Raw genomic sequence first — 17,226 nt, 5'->3', positions numbered from 1 at the left:
TAAAGGGAGTTTTTATCCCTTCTAGTTGTATATAACTTTGCACAGAATCTAACAACTTGGTTTTCGTAGCTGGGTTTCCTCTTTCTGCTCGATACAAGATCCAGTTAATAATATCCTGTTCTAAATTTGCAGGTAGAACTGTAGAGGGACCACTTTTCGATTTTAATTTGTGAGGATTTTTCACAGTCCTATGAAGAGAAGTTGGCGGTACGCCAAACTTTTCTGCAGCTTTCCTATATGCCCTTGTTAACTTGCAGAGCTTTCTGTAGTGATTCATGAGAGTATTGTTTTTTTTTCTCCTTCTTCCATCCTTTTTCCTTCTTCTTGCTTTTTTCTACTTTCTTAGCTTTAGCTGGAAAAAATTCTAAAACTCTACTTAAGTAATTCTCTGTAACATAAAATTAAGAAAATATTTTTATTAAAGTAATCTTGCCTATGATTACTAAAATTTGTAGGTTAGTTTTACATTTTGACTTCAAAGTAAAGATCTATATAGTACATACGTACGCATACTTACTTGTGTTCGTGATGAAAATGCCACTTAATTACCTTCTTGAAAGCCTTTATGTAACAATTACACTAATAAAAACTTCTTTAAAACATATTGTAATGCGACTTCATTATCATGCAATATGCATTTCATAAAACGGTACATGCCTTAGAGGCTAGATACGTAGACTTGGAACACCTCCGGATCGTTCCATAAATACGGACTACAGCCAATTTCATGTACCTCTTATGAAACAGTAGTTTATTTTATAAAAAACTGTTTCAGGTAAAAAAACACATGAAATAATTTGATTCTATGAACCAAGAGCTACAAGTTAAGCTATTTTCGAATATTCAAAACCATTTAAATGTATAAAAATAGTTGAAACTTTTAATGAGTAAGTAAAATCAGTTCCGATTGGAATAATCACCGATTCGCACGATTTTCGAGACAGACACAATCAAGTATTTTTTGTTAATTCTAATTATTACAAAACAATATTGTTGCACATTTTTTTTTAAGCAATAATACTTGTAAATATTGATAAAATTTTTATATTCATCAAAGCTCATCATAATTATTTTTTATTTTGATTTATTTAATACTGTTCTATGTGAGGGACACGATTAGATGTTCCGTAATGAGGACTTTTACCTTAACTTCAACCGTCCTTTCTTTCTCTCTCTCTCTCTCTCTCTCTCTCTCTCTCTCTCTCTCTCTATTTTTCCCTTCATGGTGACGTAACGACTAATGAATTTGTACCGTTGCGAGCTTTCTTCTCGGACACGATGCAACCGTTGGCCGGAAATCGGCGGAGGAAATCGGTTTATTCCTCGACGCACCGTTTTTCCCGGGTATCGTTAAACCCGAGCATGGAAAGTCAATTAAGGTCGGCGAACGGCACCAGGACAATCAAATTAATAAACATGGGAGAAGATAAAACGCGTTTTCTCTCTCTCTCTCTCCTTCCTTTTCCTCCATCCCCACCCCCTCTTCTTCTGATTTCATCGCTTCATACACACGATTTTTTTCCTCGAGATCTTTCTCCTTTTTTTCTTTTTTTTCTCTTTTCTTTTTATCGCTGCGTATGACCGAATGCTTTAACGATGACGGCGCTACTTTCTCCTTCGTAACTATTTCCCGCGGTCGATTCGCTTATATACCGCACACACGGAATGTTAAATCCTTCTATCCGTTTTGAACCGGTGAGTTACGCACTAGTTACTATTAGAGATACGAATATGTTTAACGCATGTATATAATAAATGTAAATCTCTCAATTCATTATCACTCAAGTAGAGTAACAGTTGTGAGAATCGTGAATGCATTTTATTGAAAAGCTGAATGAAATAAAAAATGATCGAATATTGTATAGCGAATGCTACTGAGAACAATTGAGTGCATACGTACTCATGCGCAAGATTCCGAAATTTGCGAAATCAAAATAAACACATGGAAAATTTATATTCAACTTTGACGAAATCGTTTCTTTAACTTTAATGATCTGTTTAAATTAAACAAATAATTTTTTTATTGAAAGTACTGACAGAAATGTAAGAAATAATTTAGTTACTTTGATTTTAAAAATGTATTTCTTTTATTTAAACAAAAAGATTTGCGTTTGCACGTTGAAACAATTTCTTTAATTCTAATAAAAAAAAACAACCAAAAACTTTCTTCAAGTCAAAGAAATTTTTCTTTAACCATGTAGCAACGCACATTTTGATTTAAACGAATATATTTTTTACTCGAATAAACTTTTCTTTGTAACAAGAAAGTTCTCGTGAGACTAACTAAAATAATTATTTATAAATTTTTATTTCAAACAATATTTTTTGAGATATAAGAGTTAAAGTTGATCGACTACATTTAGACAGTCGCATATTCGCGAGTGGCACATACAGTAATATATTAGTGACCATATGACAGGTGACTAAACGTAATCTCTTATTGACTAGCTCCAAGTCTTCATAAATAACCGCTTAAAAATTTTTACAAACATCTATTTTACTGACTTTTACGACAACTTCCTTGCTTTCTAGTATTTTAATTCATGAATTTCAAGACACTCTATACATTTGAGGTTTCATCAATTGCAGTTCGTTTATCTAAAGTGAATATAAGAATCTAGAAAAATGAATAAAGTTTCTAATGAAAAAATTGTCTGATAAAATAATTTCTTTCAAAGACCAACTGAAGTTGACGATATGACATCAGACAGAATAAAACAGATAGCGAAACAATCAATATTACCAATAAAATACAATAAATATAAAAAACAATAATATAAAATGCATGAGCATTGAGTATCATGTGTATTTATATCTAATCTATTTGAAATGTATAATAATAAAATGGAACATACACTCGGAATCATATGGCATTAGTTTCGTTACAGCGATGGATTTCACTGTAAGAGAGAAGATGATGCGAGGTTTACTTGCTTACACTTTCGCTGCGTAGTACTTTGTTTCCGGCAATATTGGTGAGATGAGACAATCGATAAGTTTTCTCATACATTCACATTCATCACGCAATAATGCAGCAATATAAATACACGGATCTAATAGCAAGATAAATGAACATTACGTCAATTACAGATATCGTAACAGTTGAAAATGCTGAATCCCATTTTTGAAAATAAATTAATTGAAAATATTTGAATGCGTGAAACATATCAATTGTACGCATATCTACATTTTAAATTTGTAAAAGTTTAGACGATTAGCAAAATTGAACAAATATTACAAGTGCCAATTATTTCTTGAATACAAATAAAAAATATGTTACACCTATGAAAATTATGAATATGTCTAAAATTTAACAAATGTAAATACACGTCGTTTTGTAAATAGAAATAAAAGATGTTACATCTAAAAACATGTCCAAAAACGCTTCGTTGAAAAGTGAAGTACACTTCAGTAATCTTAAAAGATAAAAAATCGATTGATTTAGTGATAATATTGATGATTTGCATTGATAAGAATCAGTTCGAGTTGGTATCTCTAAAACGTTAGACAAAGCTACGTATTTCTTCATTCACAATCTTATCTTAATCTTCTTGATAACTATTTTTGGCATACGTTTATATAATATATAATGCTTGTGTATTACATTTTCTTCTCTCTTCAACTTGTAGAACGCAGTAAAATACAAACTCGGTCGTTAAACTTTAACTTAAGACGTGCATATACGATTATGCATGTTTTTACTATGAGTTTGCCGAATTTTGGTGCAAGTAAACGGCAAAGTGCTCGACCGCTGAATTCCTAGCTTTTACCATAACGACACGGAAACGTCTACTTTGCGATTCCTTTTAAGACTTCGCAAATTTACCTAGGCCTTCGCTTGGCAAATAAACGCCGTTTCAGCTACTCGTCTTTGCGTCGTCGACTTTCGAATTATTGTTAATAGCTGAGACGCTTCTTCGTCTTGGAGTTCGATGCAGAGAAGTAATGTGATTTCGAATCTAATATAACGCAACTGTTACACCATCTATTTAAATAGTAGAAAAATACTCTCTCAAGTTTATGTACGTTTTCTTGAGATGACTTGCTGACACATACTATAGGCTCTTTAATTTTGAAGGACTTTTTTTTAAATAAAGAAGCTTAAAAAAGAATTATTCTGTTATTAAAAAAGTAGAATATTAAAACACACTTGAATAAAGAATTAATATCAACATTGTGTGAAAAAAGAGTTGAAATTCACATAATATGGATTTTCTGCAGACTTAAAAAAATACCATCAAAATCAATCTAAAGTGAATCGCACTCGGGGATTTCCCATCGACTCCATGGCACAAATTTTTTCTATTCAACAAATATCCGATTATTTATCATTCCTGTACGAGATAATTTTTATCTAAAAATAAATCCTATTTCGCAATAGACTAAAATAATAAGAAGGCAATCTCGGTGATAAACAATATCAGAGAAAAAATATGCGCATCGTAATTAGATCTTGAGAACCAACTTCCTTCCTTCGTCGGTGCTAATCGCAATCTTGCATAAAATTTATTATTTTATTTACGTAAAACACAATTGAGAGTTGCTTCTAGACTGCAGTGGTTGCAGCTGACATTCTCCAGGAAACTTATAATATTGACTTTAAACAAATAATGTGAGAAGACTCAAAATGTAATAATACAAAATTAAAAGAAAATAAATCATTTATTCTCTTTTATAATTTCATAATATTAATTTTTATATATATTCTTACAACATTTTCTTTGTAAATGTCAATATTGTATGGTCATAGTGAGCTCAATCTCACCAAATAATCTATACTATCTAATCTCACAAAATAATGTACATTGTCAATGTACGGATTTATCTAGAGATATTACATAATCGAATGGTATTATACTGTTTTATAAGATTATAAAAACGACGCACTTTTAATTGTGCTAGTAATATTAATAAAAAAATATATAAAGGGAGCGCCTAAAATGTTACAAGATTCCTATTAATAAAATATAATCATTTTGCACTATTTTATACTTTTTTATAATTGTAGGCACCATGTATCTATATATTGAGCAATCTGAGACTTTCTCATTTGGGTGTTTGATGAACGATCTGGTAAGAGAAGCGATCGAAACCAAGTATATGCTCGACTAACAATCCCGCAGTTTTCAAGTACTTATTTAGAGATTTTATGAGGACCGTTACTCACATAAGTATCAGTCAAGTGTATAGAAAGAACGTCATTTGAATAATAACGAAAGAAAAAATTGGTGTAGATATTGACGAAGACAGTTGTCAATTATTAGTTGTCAGTTATTTCCAAACAAAGCTAATGTAAAAGTCAAACAACTCACAGATTTCAAAGAAAACTATGTCATTTTTTATGAACATATGAATTCACGAAATAAAAAGCATCTTGTAGATACAATTTGACAATTGCTGAATTATTAGTTCACATAATAGAAATCTTACACGATCAATAATACAATAATTAGTAATAATAAATCAGTAATATTAACAGCATACATCAATACTTTTTAAAATAACATAATTTCTGTGATTTTTGTATTATCTACGATTGTTGACTGTACTGACGGAAATATTGACATCCTTTTCATACAATTATTATCACTATAATTATAAATATCTCTAAGCACACAGTGATATCGAAAATCGAAAATCAAAGGACCATGATCAATATTGTACATCAATCAATTAATATCAATCACACGATCAATAATATTATCAGTATTAGTATTGACAAAATTGTTGAATATTGAATTATGGAATGTATAAGGTCCCTAGAGTAATTACATTTTATTATATAATTACTAATAAATGTAAATTTCATTTTAGTGGAAAGTTACTTAATGAAACCATTCTATTTGTATAAACTAGACGATTGGATTTAATTATTGATTGAATTGACACCAAATAAATTGTCTTTACTTCGTTTTCTGATGTGCCATTGTCGAACTTACTTTTTTTCTATTCTTTATCTTTAATTTTATTAAACATGAAATTATTTGGCAACTTCAAACACTTTTTAAGCAGATTTCTTTTTCACGTTTTAATAGCATTTTAACAACTTATAGAAAAAGTTATCAATCTAAGATTTATTTAAACTGACTTAAGAGATATTATTAATTTTGATTGATATGACAAAATAAATTTTTGTGTACTAAAAAATGATATTTTGTATTATTTAATATCTCTTCGTCACGTATATTTTCGTCGTATATATCGGAATCGCTAGCTTTCCGATTATATTACTACTATCCAGTTCATATTACATGTTATTACAAGCTATTACACCGTTTCACAACCGTGTTTACACACTATCTAAGTATTTGTCATATACCATATATTTCAGGCACCCTTCTCTGGGCCAACAAACTGAAATGAAAAAACGCCGACACCTGGAAAAACTCAAAAAAAGGATCCGATCGTCGTCGAAAAATCATCGAGGAGGCTATTTCAAGGCTCAAGATAACTTCAGGATGTATTGGGTCAACAGAGCCGGACATATGGTACGCACATACAAGGCACTTTCTCTCGTCCCTCCTTAGCTTTCGTATTTATTATAAGCCGCAAGCGATATATGCTCGGGATTAATTTGCTACGAGAAGAATTCTAAATCGGCACGCAACGTTCCGATCTTACATCCGCTAATTCGTTACGCCGCGCGCCGTCCGATTTATTCGCTTCCATAACTTATGCAAAGAAGATTTCGTCACAGTAACAAGCGTTTTTCATGTTTTATCCATTGTAATTACAAAGCGACATACGTGACAAATTAAGTGTCATTAATTATCGCGTGTTCGCGAAATTCTTTTCAACGTGAATATAGAGAAATTTTACCAATCGTCGATGAATAAATACAATTAAAAATAAAAAATGTTAAGGAAAATACATAATAATGTTAACATTTTGCGAATTTTTTTTTAATTAAAAATTTTTTATTTTTAATTGTATTTCTTTAGCGATAATTGGTACAATTTACGTATATCTATATGTATAAATATATATAAATTTTACTAATTATTGATAAATAACTACAATTAAAAATAACAAGTTTTTTTAAGGAAAATACATGAAAAAATTAATATTAATATATTTTAATAAAATATATATATTTATAATATATACAATATATTTTCGAGGCATCTGTTTAAAAAATTAAAATATGCGCAGGTATCCAAAAAACTATCCGGCAGTCCAGGAGATAATACTGCGGGGATTTGATAAGCAATGCAAACAAATAAAAAAAAGTGAAACCTGACGCTTTTAATTTATATTTAAATAAATGTAATTTATGTTTACGGTTCTATGCAATCCTTTCTGTAAATTTTTTAAGAGAAGAATTTAATAATTATCATGCAAATATCTATTTATTAAAAAACGATTCCGATCACACTATCGTAATCTTGTGTTAAATTAAAAATGTAAACCCTATTATCTGTTTTATATTTCAATGTGCTCATTCATTTTTGCCTGATTTACATATATATTGACTCATTGCTAGACAAATTAAAAGAGGAAGGTGATTCAAGACAGTGAGAAATGTAAACACTACTATAATAAATAGCGTTTAATCGATGTGATTCGAAAAATCAGTCTTGTGAGAAAGAAGCAGCTCTGTCTGACTTCTGCTCCCTTCCTTTTTTTTTCCTTAACTCTCTGTATACGAGAGTTTGCATCGATCGTAAGGAAGGACCGGCTAGAAGGAAGAAACCGTTCCGAGAAACCGTTCCGAGAAACCGTTCGGCCTCGATATAATTATCGCAACACTGTTTATATATTGGCGCGGTTACTGCCGGCGTGGGTGTTGAAACAGCATATGTGTAAACAGCAATAAAACACGTAGTGCGGTCCCGGATAGGTAATCTCCTCCCCACGAGAGCGTAAACGGGAGTTCCCTGGAAAACCACCGATGGGCGGGGTTGAGCCAACTCTAGAGAGAGATTCCCCCGTGTCAAATTAAACAAATCTTCGTTAGGGAAACTGGATGCGACGGAGTCCCCGGCCGAGATCCGTCGCGCCCTGATCGACAGAGTGTCCGGTCGCACTCCTCGACGATTACGCGAGCGCGAGCTGTGGTTCCGTGTTCTCCGTGGGAATACACAGTAGAGTAACCGCTGCTCTTTACTTTTAATTGCGAGAGAGGAAGAGACGGTGAGAATGTGATGTAACTTCAATTTCACAGTTCACTGAGTGCGCGGTGACGGAATATCCCAGCGGAACATCGCGCGTCGTCGGAAGAAGCGGTAACACAGGGAAAGAAAGAGAGAGAGTTATTGGAAATCTTCCGAGGACTCTGACGACCGCGCGCTGCTATCTTGCGTAAACGACATTTTTCGTCTTGAAGGAGAATTCTTTCGAGGAGAATTTCCGATGCATCCGAGCAATTGTCCTGAGATTCACGGTCTTCTCGCGGACGCGCAGGATCCGCGTACTCGATGCCAGGAGTACTGGTGCGTCTTCCCGATTGACAAGATGTTTCCCCTAAAACGTGCGAGTGCATGCGGACTCGCCAGCCTGGTCCCGGAGATGCTGCGCGCTGACGGCGACAGCGTCGCCTGGCCAGCTTTCTGCCAAGCGTCCTGGCCGGTCCTGGCGAGGCCGCCGATCGGCTACAAGACCGCGCCGCATCACGAGAAACCACCGTACTCGTACATCGCCTTGATCGCGATGGCGATCAACTCATCGCCGAAGCGACGGCTGACACTCGCCGGGATCTACAAGTTCATCATGGACAAGTTTCCCTACTACAGGGAGAACCGGCAAGGCTGGCAGAACAGCATACGGCACAATCTCAGCCTGAACGACTGCTTCGTGAAGGTACCGCGGGACCGGACGAGCGCGGAGGACGGCGAGGATCACACGGCCGGGAAGGGAAGCTATTGGACCCTGGACCCGTCTGCCAGCGAGATGTTCGAGCATGGCAATTACAGGCGCAGGAGAACGAGACGACGGCGGGTGCTCGCTCAGGAAAGACCACGCGGGCTCGCGGGATTACCGGTACAGAGAAGCTTTGGTCCTTTGGCAAAGGAACGGCTCTACGGCCCGCGCGATTATCTCGAGACGCGACGGTTCGACATCTGAAATTGGGTCTGTCGCATGCCGGCTCGAACGCGTCGTATCTAGACTATTCGGACTAGAAAACAGCTTTGCTAATGGAATATTTCTGATAACACTACTGAAGCGCGGCTCTGATTGCAGGTATCGACCGAACTCTTGACCAATTTGACGAGACATCAAGAGGAACAACGTAAGAACATTGAAACGAACAAAGAGAGCACTGTGGCAAATGATAACGAAACTGAATGTACAGATTCCACAGGACATATCCCAAAAATGACCATGTTCAGCATCGACAACATACTACGGAAGTCCACACGAGAGTCGCAAATATAGCTTTACACGCACTTACTACTGAGATAGTTTAGTGACATCGATGTAAACGATGTGACGACCTCTTGGCGTCGATCAACGGTGTTAAATAAGAGGATTTTGAAATTAAAATTAAATTTTGCGTCAATATGTTACATGTGTATTCAGAATTATACTTCTATTTATTGTGAAGCGTTTTATTGTTGTAACATAAAGATTATTCTATGTATACAACATTATAATTAGAAATCTAGAAAACTAATATGTGTGTTTAACGTAATTTTTTTTCTACTTACTACGTTGCAAAGCACACCGAAGAAATTTTGCATTTCGCATAACCGAAAGAGAAAATAAAGAGAAAATCTGTTCAAGTTTTCAAAAAGATTCTGTCAAAAAAGCAACAATAGCACTGTCTTCAACAATTCGTGAATTAAAATAAGATCGTGATATTATTTTAAAAATACGTTGAACACGTTTGTTTAATTACACTTGACACTATTTCTTCATAAAAGCAATTAAATATTAAGTAATATTACAGTTTCTATGCGTTCGTATTCCTATGTTACACATAAAAGCAACAAATTATTTTTTTTGATACTTATAAAGTAACATTTTTTTGCATATTTTTTTTTAATTTGCGTTGTATTTATTAAGTCACATATATATCATTTCCTAGTGTGTTGCTTCCTATTTTCATTTATTTTAGTTAAGTTGATAGGAAAAATTTTACAGAAAGATTCAGATATATATACGAAATGGATAATTACAAATCAAAACGAAGAAAAAATTGAAATTTTTTTATTCCGGACTTCTTTTTCTTAAAATAATTTTTTGAGAATATGTGTATATTCTTTATAGTTTAATGTAATCATATTATAGTATCTGATACTACATAATTATTTTTGAAGAAAATAATTGAATTGTTTGTACTTCATATGAAATAAAAAATTATAATTTTCTGGTAGAAAATTTTGATTAAATTTTAATGCAATTTTAATAAAATTTTGATGATATTTTATTGAAATATGTTTATTTTAAAATATTTTGATTAGACTTCATTAAAATTTCATCAAAAATTCATTAGTTTCAATAAAATTAAATTGTCATTAAGAGATTTGTGATTTTTCGTTGTAAATTCAAAAAACAATTAAATACAAATTTCAATAAAATGTTAATTTATCATTAATGATTATTTGTGATTTTTTATTGTAATGTTATATAAACTAATTATAATTCCAATAAAGTGACATTAATTTACCATTATAAAGTATTTGCGATTTTTGTTACAATTTTAGAAAAATTAATTGCAATTTTAATAAAATTTCCTTACTTTTTCATTAAATAGTAATAACTTTTTATTAAAATTTTATTAGATTTTTATTAAATTTTCATTAAAATGCCATTTAAATTGTTTTTTAAACGTAGAAAATAATCTGTTCCACGAATTATCATTAAAATTTCATCAAATTAAATATTAAAGTTCATTAAAATTTTATTAAAATTAAAATTTTTAATATAAAATTCCTTATGAGCTTGACATTTCATTAAATTTGATGAAAATAAAATTTTTCTCTCCGGATATGATTACAAATTTTGCAGGCAATAATTCTACCGAATAAATTAATAATTTAAGCCGATAAATTAATCGGAGTTTAATCGAAGACATTAGATGAGGTTTGAAACTTCGCTAAGCGGAACCAACGTTAAGAAAACGTATTACCTATAGAGAAAATTCGTGGCTACGTAGTTCAGAAAATATCATATATAACACAGATAGCATCACGTACATACAGTCATCACTGAGTCATCACGTAGAGTTACTGACTTTATCATCGCGGAGTAATTTCTTCTCGATGGAAAAACATTTGACGGTTTTCGCAACGTGAAAACTGACGTACGAAAAATTTGAAAGAATTTTGAGTGTTTGAGTCGTTGCAACAATTTTCACAGGATTGAGAAACGAGTTGAAAGAATGACAGAAGGAGGACACAGAAAAACCCATCACTGTGGCGAATAATTTATTAATTTTTAATACTTCTCACAACAGTAAAATGCGATGATAAGATGTGAACAAGTTTCAACACGAGAGATATTTAATATTTATATTTAAAAATAAGAAGGAAGAGATAATTGAAGGCATAGTGAAAAACGATAGAGAGAACAAAAGACAACACAGGAAAAAAAAGACATAAATATTTAGATCAAGAAAAAAGAAACTAGTTTTTTCATTGATAAACATCAACATTTTAATGGCTCTGTCGTGGCAGTAGATAAGTAACAGTAAGCTCGGAAAGTGAACTTGATTTGTATCGACATGGCAACTGGCGATGATAGACGTGTCGCTCTAATAACAGGTATCTCTGGGCAGGTAAGCACTTGAAACTTTTAATAAACATTAAATTTACAACTGATCTGACTGCTGCTTACGGAATGTGTTGATTCAACAAAACGTGACATTCAAACTAAAACTGTAGCATTGAACTTTAAACGAGAGGTTGATTTTGAAATCTTTAAGATGTTACTCTATTTGCCACATATATTTGTTACGAAACTATCTTAGAAACAGTAGACATTTATACTATTCTCAGTCTTTTGTTGCTATTTGTAGGATGGCTCTTACTTGGCAGAGTTCTTACTGGAGAAGGGATATGATGTGCACGGCATCATCAGGCGTGCAAGTTCATTTAACACTGGACGTATTCAGCATCTTTATGCTGACCCGAAATGTCACAGACAGGGCAAAATGAAGCTGCATTACGGTGATATGACAGATTCCAGTAGTTTGATCAAAGTCATTAGCGCGATACAGCCAACAGAAATTTATAATCTTGCAGCGCAAAGTCATGTTAAGGTATATACTAAATATATATGCAAAATACTTATAAAATAAATTGAAAGTTATGTGATGTGTGCTATTTTATGTATTGACAGGTAAGCTTTGAGGTAAGCGAATACACTGCGGAAGTAGATGCAGTTGGAACAGTAAGAATATTGGACGCGATACGTACATGCGGTTTGGAAAAATCTGTAAAGTTTTATCACGCTTCAACGTCCGAGCTTTACGGCAAAGTGATAGAAGTCCCACAAAATGAAAAAACACCATTTTACCCACGCTCTCCATATGGTATTTAAGAGAAGGAGATTATTATATCGTATTGTTTAGATTAAATTATTTTAGATTATATATTTTTTTTCAGCTTGTGCGAAGTTATATAGCTTCTGGATTGTTGTAAATTATAGAGAAGCATATAATATGTTTGCGTGTAACGGCATATTATTCAATCACGAAAGTCCGCGAAGAGGAGAGAATTTTGTCACGAGAAAGGTGACGAGATCTATAGCAAAGATACATTTAGGTTTGCAGGATGTGGTCGAATTAGGAAACTTAGATGCAAAGCGAGATTGGGGCCATGCGAAAGATTATGTTGAGGTAACATTTTATGACTATTAGATTTGAAGTTTACGTGACTCTTAAATTAAATACTCCAAATTTTTTGATATCGCCTGTGTTACATGAAATGTGCAGGCAATGTGGTTGATGTTGCAACAAACGCAGCCGGACGATTATGTCATAGCAACGGGAGAGACACATAGCGTGAGGGAGTTTGTAGAAATTGCATTCCAATATGTGGGTCGCACAATCAAGTGGCAAGGTGAGGGTGTGAATGAGACGGGGCAAGACGCACAAACCGGTCAAGTAATGGTTCGCGTAAATCCGAAATACTTCCGTCCAACCGAAGTGGTAAGACATCATGTTCAATAAACTAGAGAATTGAGAGTTAGAGAAATTAAATCAATTTTATATTTGATTGTTTTTTTTTCGACAGGATGTACTTTTAGGCGATGCATCAAAAGCAAGAAACAAATTTGGGTGGAAACCGACTGTTACGTTTAAGGTAATTTTCTGTATATCATTTCAGAAAAATGCAAATAATTCTCAAAGATTAAACACTATGTATCACAATTGTAATGTATATATAATTATATTGATTGCAGGAACTTGTAAAAGATATGATGGATTCTGACCTGGAACTAATGTCCAAAAATCCAAATGCTTAATAGTTATATTTGAATTGTGATACAGCCAAACGCATTTATTATATTGTTTCCGTATGAAGTAACAGTATTTACAAATTATTGATTTTGTAAATATTATATAAATATTTTTAAAATGTTTTTCGAAACTTACGAGTGAATAAGATTTTTACTGTAATTTAGTAGCAATAATATATTATACAAATGAATATGTGTAAGGATTATTGAAATATCTAATACTCTTAAGGTGAAACATTTGAGAGTGTATTGAATAACTATCACAAATAATCAGAAAGTCATGATGATTTTGTATTAAATGAAACGATGAAAAATAATAATTTATGTTAATAAAGATATGCATATACAAAATTATTTATATAAATGATTTCATTTAGTAATTTAATAAACTTAATTTAATTATAAGTATTTAAAAAATGTTTACAAATTATTTACAATGGTTAGGTACCAATAAGAGTTGGCACATATTTGACCAAATGCGGTTTTCTACAACCAGATATAAACAAATTTATACGTATCTGAAAATCTACATTTGACCAAAACAAAATATTGTCTGTAGAAGCGAATGTATACCATTATCACTTGAAATTCCAGATATATCCTAATTTTATTCTTAACTAGCAATGCTGATATGTTCCAATTTAATATGGAATTCCAGATACATCCAAATGTAAATACAACATAATAACAGTTATTTGCCTGCCATTGTAGCAATAAAATCTGATAAATTATTGGGAGCTTTTAAAAAAATTCAAACAAAATCATAGTGCATTTGATCAACGAAGACTGCATCAGAAGATTGCAAAAAATTGTATATTCTGTATACAATTGCAAAAAAAGAGAAAATCGCAATCCTGTAAAATAAAAGTACGCATAAAAAAAACTTGGATAGAATAGATTTTACAAGAAAAACGAAAGAAAAAAGAAAAGAAAAATCGTGAGAATGACCATGATTTAATTAATATATATATATTTTTTTTTTTATTAATAAAAAGAACAGCCACTAGGAACATGCCTATTTGGTTAATTTAGTTGATATGATTTTTCGAGACGCCATACGCCATCTCTATAATGTGAACACACACTACGATGCCAATGTCAGAGAGGAACCTGAGAGCGGCCACGGCGGCCTTTTTCCTAGAGACCCTATAGTAAACAGAGATGCGAAAAACAGTCACGTGATCGTAATATTTCTCTGATTGGCTAGAGTTTTTCGCACGTAATTTAAACTCGCGTAGCTTTGTAGTGCGACTACTGTCAACATTGATTCTTGCGAAAAAAAGTAGTAAGTCATCCTTTTTAATGTTTTTTGAATACATTATTATTTCTTTGCATACTATATATAGATTTTACATTCACGATGCCAACCTGTTGTATTGCATATCGTTGTAATAATAATAGCAATAAAGGTTATGCCTGCTTTAATTTTCCATCGGATGCAGATCTTTGTAAGAAATGGGTAATTGCTTTAAATAAAAGTTCCGAATGGCAACCCACACCTTCGCAACGAATTTGTGAAGTAAGCATTTTGAATTAATCTCCATTAATGCATTTCCAGATGTAAAGGAAATATAAAAAGCTCTTGACAGCTAGAGTTTATAATTAATATTTATCCTATTTTTCAGTTTTGTAATATTTTTTTATTCAGGTACATTTCGATCGAAAAGACATAGCGTTCATCGCTAGAAGGAAACAAGTATGTAAAGATGCCGTACCACGTTACTTCTGTACGTGTCCATATACAAAAAAAAATACTGAAATTACTGGCGAATTACCAAAATTGCAAAATTGTCCGTCCTTATCTTTAGAAGAAGAGGAAATCTTGTACAAGATGTGTGGATATGTTGTCCATAAGTTGCAATCAAAGATAAAATGTAATGTATGCTATAATAGTTTATTACACCGGGGACTTGTAGATCATCCCAAAGCTGGACTTTTACTTGTATGTGAATTTGTACAAGATGCATTAGTGCGAGTATCTGATGAAGTATATCAGATTCTTCATGGCGCAGAATTAATTCTAATGGCTTCTCAGAATGTATTTAAAGATTTAGAAGAGTCACTTTAAAATATTTTGGAATATCATTTAATAAAAGAATTATCTTCATTTCCATTATCTACATGTCACGACCAAAGACAAATATTAATTTCAAGATTTCTTAATATGCGATTACATCAATTATCACATTGTCAAGAAAGTAATAGGAATACTGCTTTCGCTAGTAAGAGCATGGGTTCAAGATTACTTGCTGACTCTTTTAACCCACACCACAAATAGCTTTAACGTAAAGCGCAAATTTTTTATTTCAAATAGATATATTCTTTCACAATTGTGATATTTTATAAATTTGATTTCTTTAAAGATTATTTTATACATTGTTAACTAGATTCTATATAGTAATTAAGGCTGATAGTTATATATTTAACAATAAGTAAACATTATCAAAGCGATATTCAGAAAGGCAAAGCAATTTTTATATTGTTCTTCACAGATCTGTGATATTTACAAGATTTTACATTACATTTTTAGTTTATTTTATAAAACGTTAATATTTTACATTGCAAATTACATACTGATAGTTATATACTTTAACAATTAATAAATAAAATACTTCTGATGTGATAAGTATTTAAAAAACATTTTTATGTAAAAAAGCAATTTTTTTAAATGAATTGTTCTTTCTTGTCTTGTACTTTAGCGATTCGATCTATTATGATAAAAGTTAGAACTCTTCTGGGGGCTATAAAAACACAGAGATATTTGAGAAATTCGCAAAAAAGTTTTACTCAAAAATTTAGTACTTTGACTTATATAACTCTTTGGTTTTTCACTTTAACGATTTGATCCATAATGATAAAAGTTAGAACTCTTCTCGGGGCTATGAGAACACAGAGATATTAAAGAAATTCGCAAAAAAAGTTTTACTCAAAAATTTCGAAATTTGACTGATATAAGTCTTCCCTTTTTCACTTCATCAATTCGATAAATCGTGATAAAAGTTACAACTCTTCTGTGGGCTATCAGAACACAGTGATATTGGAGAAATTCGGAAAAAAACCAATTTTACTCAAAAATTTCGAACTCTGACTGATATAACTCTTTCGTCTTGCACTTTAGCGATTCGATCTATTATGATAAAAGTTAGAACTCTTCTGGGGGGTATAAAAACACAGAGATATTTGAGAAATTTGCAAAAAAGTATTACTCAAAAATTTAGTAATTTGATTGATATAAATCTTTGTTTTTTCACTTTAACGATTTGATCCATAACGATAAAAGTTAGAACTCTTCTCGGGGCTATGAGAACACAGAGATATTAAAGAAATTCGCAAAAAAAATTTTACTCAAAAATTTCGAAATTTGACTGATATAAGTCTTCCCTTTTTCACTTCAACAATTCGATACATTGTGATAAAAGTTACAACTCTTCTGTGGGCTATCAGAACACAGAGATATTGGAAAAAATCGGAAAAAAATTAATTTTACTCAAAAATTTCGAACTTTGACTGATATAACTCTTTCGTCTTGCACTTTAGCGATTCGATCTATTATGATAAAAGTTAAAACTCTTCTGGGGGCTATAAAAACACAGAGATATTTGAGAAATTCGCAAAATAGTTATACACAAAAATTTCGTACTTTGATTGATATAACTCTTTCGTTTTTCACTTTAACGTTTGAACCATAATGATAAAAGTTAGAACACTTCTCGGGGCTATGAGAACACAGAGATATTTGAGAAATTCGAAAAAAATTGTACTCAAATATTTCGTACTTTGATTGATATAACTCTTTCGTTTTTCACTTTAACGTTTTGATCC

General features: G+C 32.1%; 3 protein-coding genes across 7 annotated transcripts; all 3 read left to right on the top strand.

The window, feature by feature from the left end:
- The first annotated feature begins 2,831 nt into the window (after positions 1-2,831).
- LOC105201390 (forkhead box protein S1) lies at positions 2,832-9,741 on the top strand. Of its 5 annotated transcripts, none has more exons than XM_039455094.1 (4): positions 2,832-2,975; positions 6,332-6,488; positions 8,165-8,979; positions 9,181-9,741. In XM_039455094.1, exons 3-4 carry the CDS (start codon positions 8,353-8,355, stop codon positions 9,373-9,375), a joined length of 822 nt encoding a protein of 273 aa, XP_039311028.1. In that variant the 5' UTR covers positions 2,832-2,975; positions 6,332-6,488; positions 8,165-8,352; the 3' UTR covers positions 9,376-9,741. The 5 variants fall into 5 exon arrangements, with proteins under 5 accessions (XP_039311028.1, XP_039311029.1, XP_039311032.1 ...); XM_039455095.1 differs by lacking the exon at positions 2,832-2,975 and adding an exon at positions 4,990-5,073; XM_039455097.1 differs by lacking the exons at positions 2,832-2,975; positions 6,332-6,488 and adding an exon at positions 7,623-8,084.
- A 1,385-nt stretch (positions 9,742-11,126) lies between these two features.
- On the top strand, positions 11,127-13,758 carry LOC105201389 (GDP-mannose 4,6 dehydratase). The gene is made up of 7 exons (XM_011169384.3): positions 11,127-11,719; positions 11,960-12,202; positions 12,283-12,475; positions 12,549-12,781; positions 12,878-13,093; positions 13,179-13,247; positions 13,348-13,758. Exons 1-7 carry the CDS (start codon positions 11,666-11,668, stop codon positions 13,408-13,410), a joined length of 1,071 nt encoding a protein of 356 aa, XP_011167686.1. The 5' UTR covers positions 11,127-11,665; the 3' UTR covers positions 13,411-13,758.
- Positions 13,759-14,537: 779 nt separating this feature from the next.
- Positions 14,538-15,738, top strand: LOC113004464. The gene is made up of 2 exons (XM_026137833.2): positions 14,538-14,923; positions 15,053-15,738. Exons 1-2 carry the CDS (start codon positions 14,765-14,767, stop codon positions 15,470-15,472), a joined length of 579 nt encoding a protein of 192 aa, XP_025993618.2. The 5' UTR covers positions 14,538-14,764; the 3' UTR covers positions 15,473-15,738.
- Positions 15,739-17,226: the final 1,488 nt, after the last annotated feature.

Source organism: Solenopsis invicta, chromosome 11 (assembly GCF_016802725.1).
Source record: "Solenopsis invicta isolate M01_SB chromosome 11, UNIL_Sinv_3.0, whole genome shotgun sequence".
NCBI classification, from domain to species: Eukaryota; Metazoa; Arthropoda; class Insecta; order Hymenoptera; family Formicidae; genus Solenopsis; species Solenopsis invicta.
The sequence above is the reverse complement of the archived record's forward strand: the minus strand, read 5'-3'. Positions and strand labels throughout refer to the sequence as shown.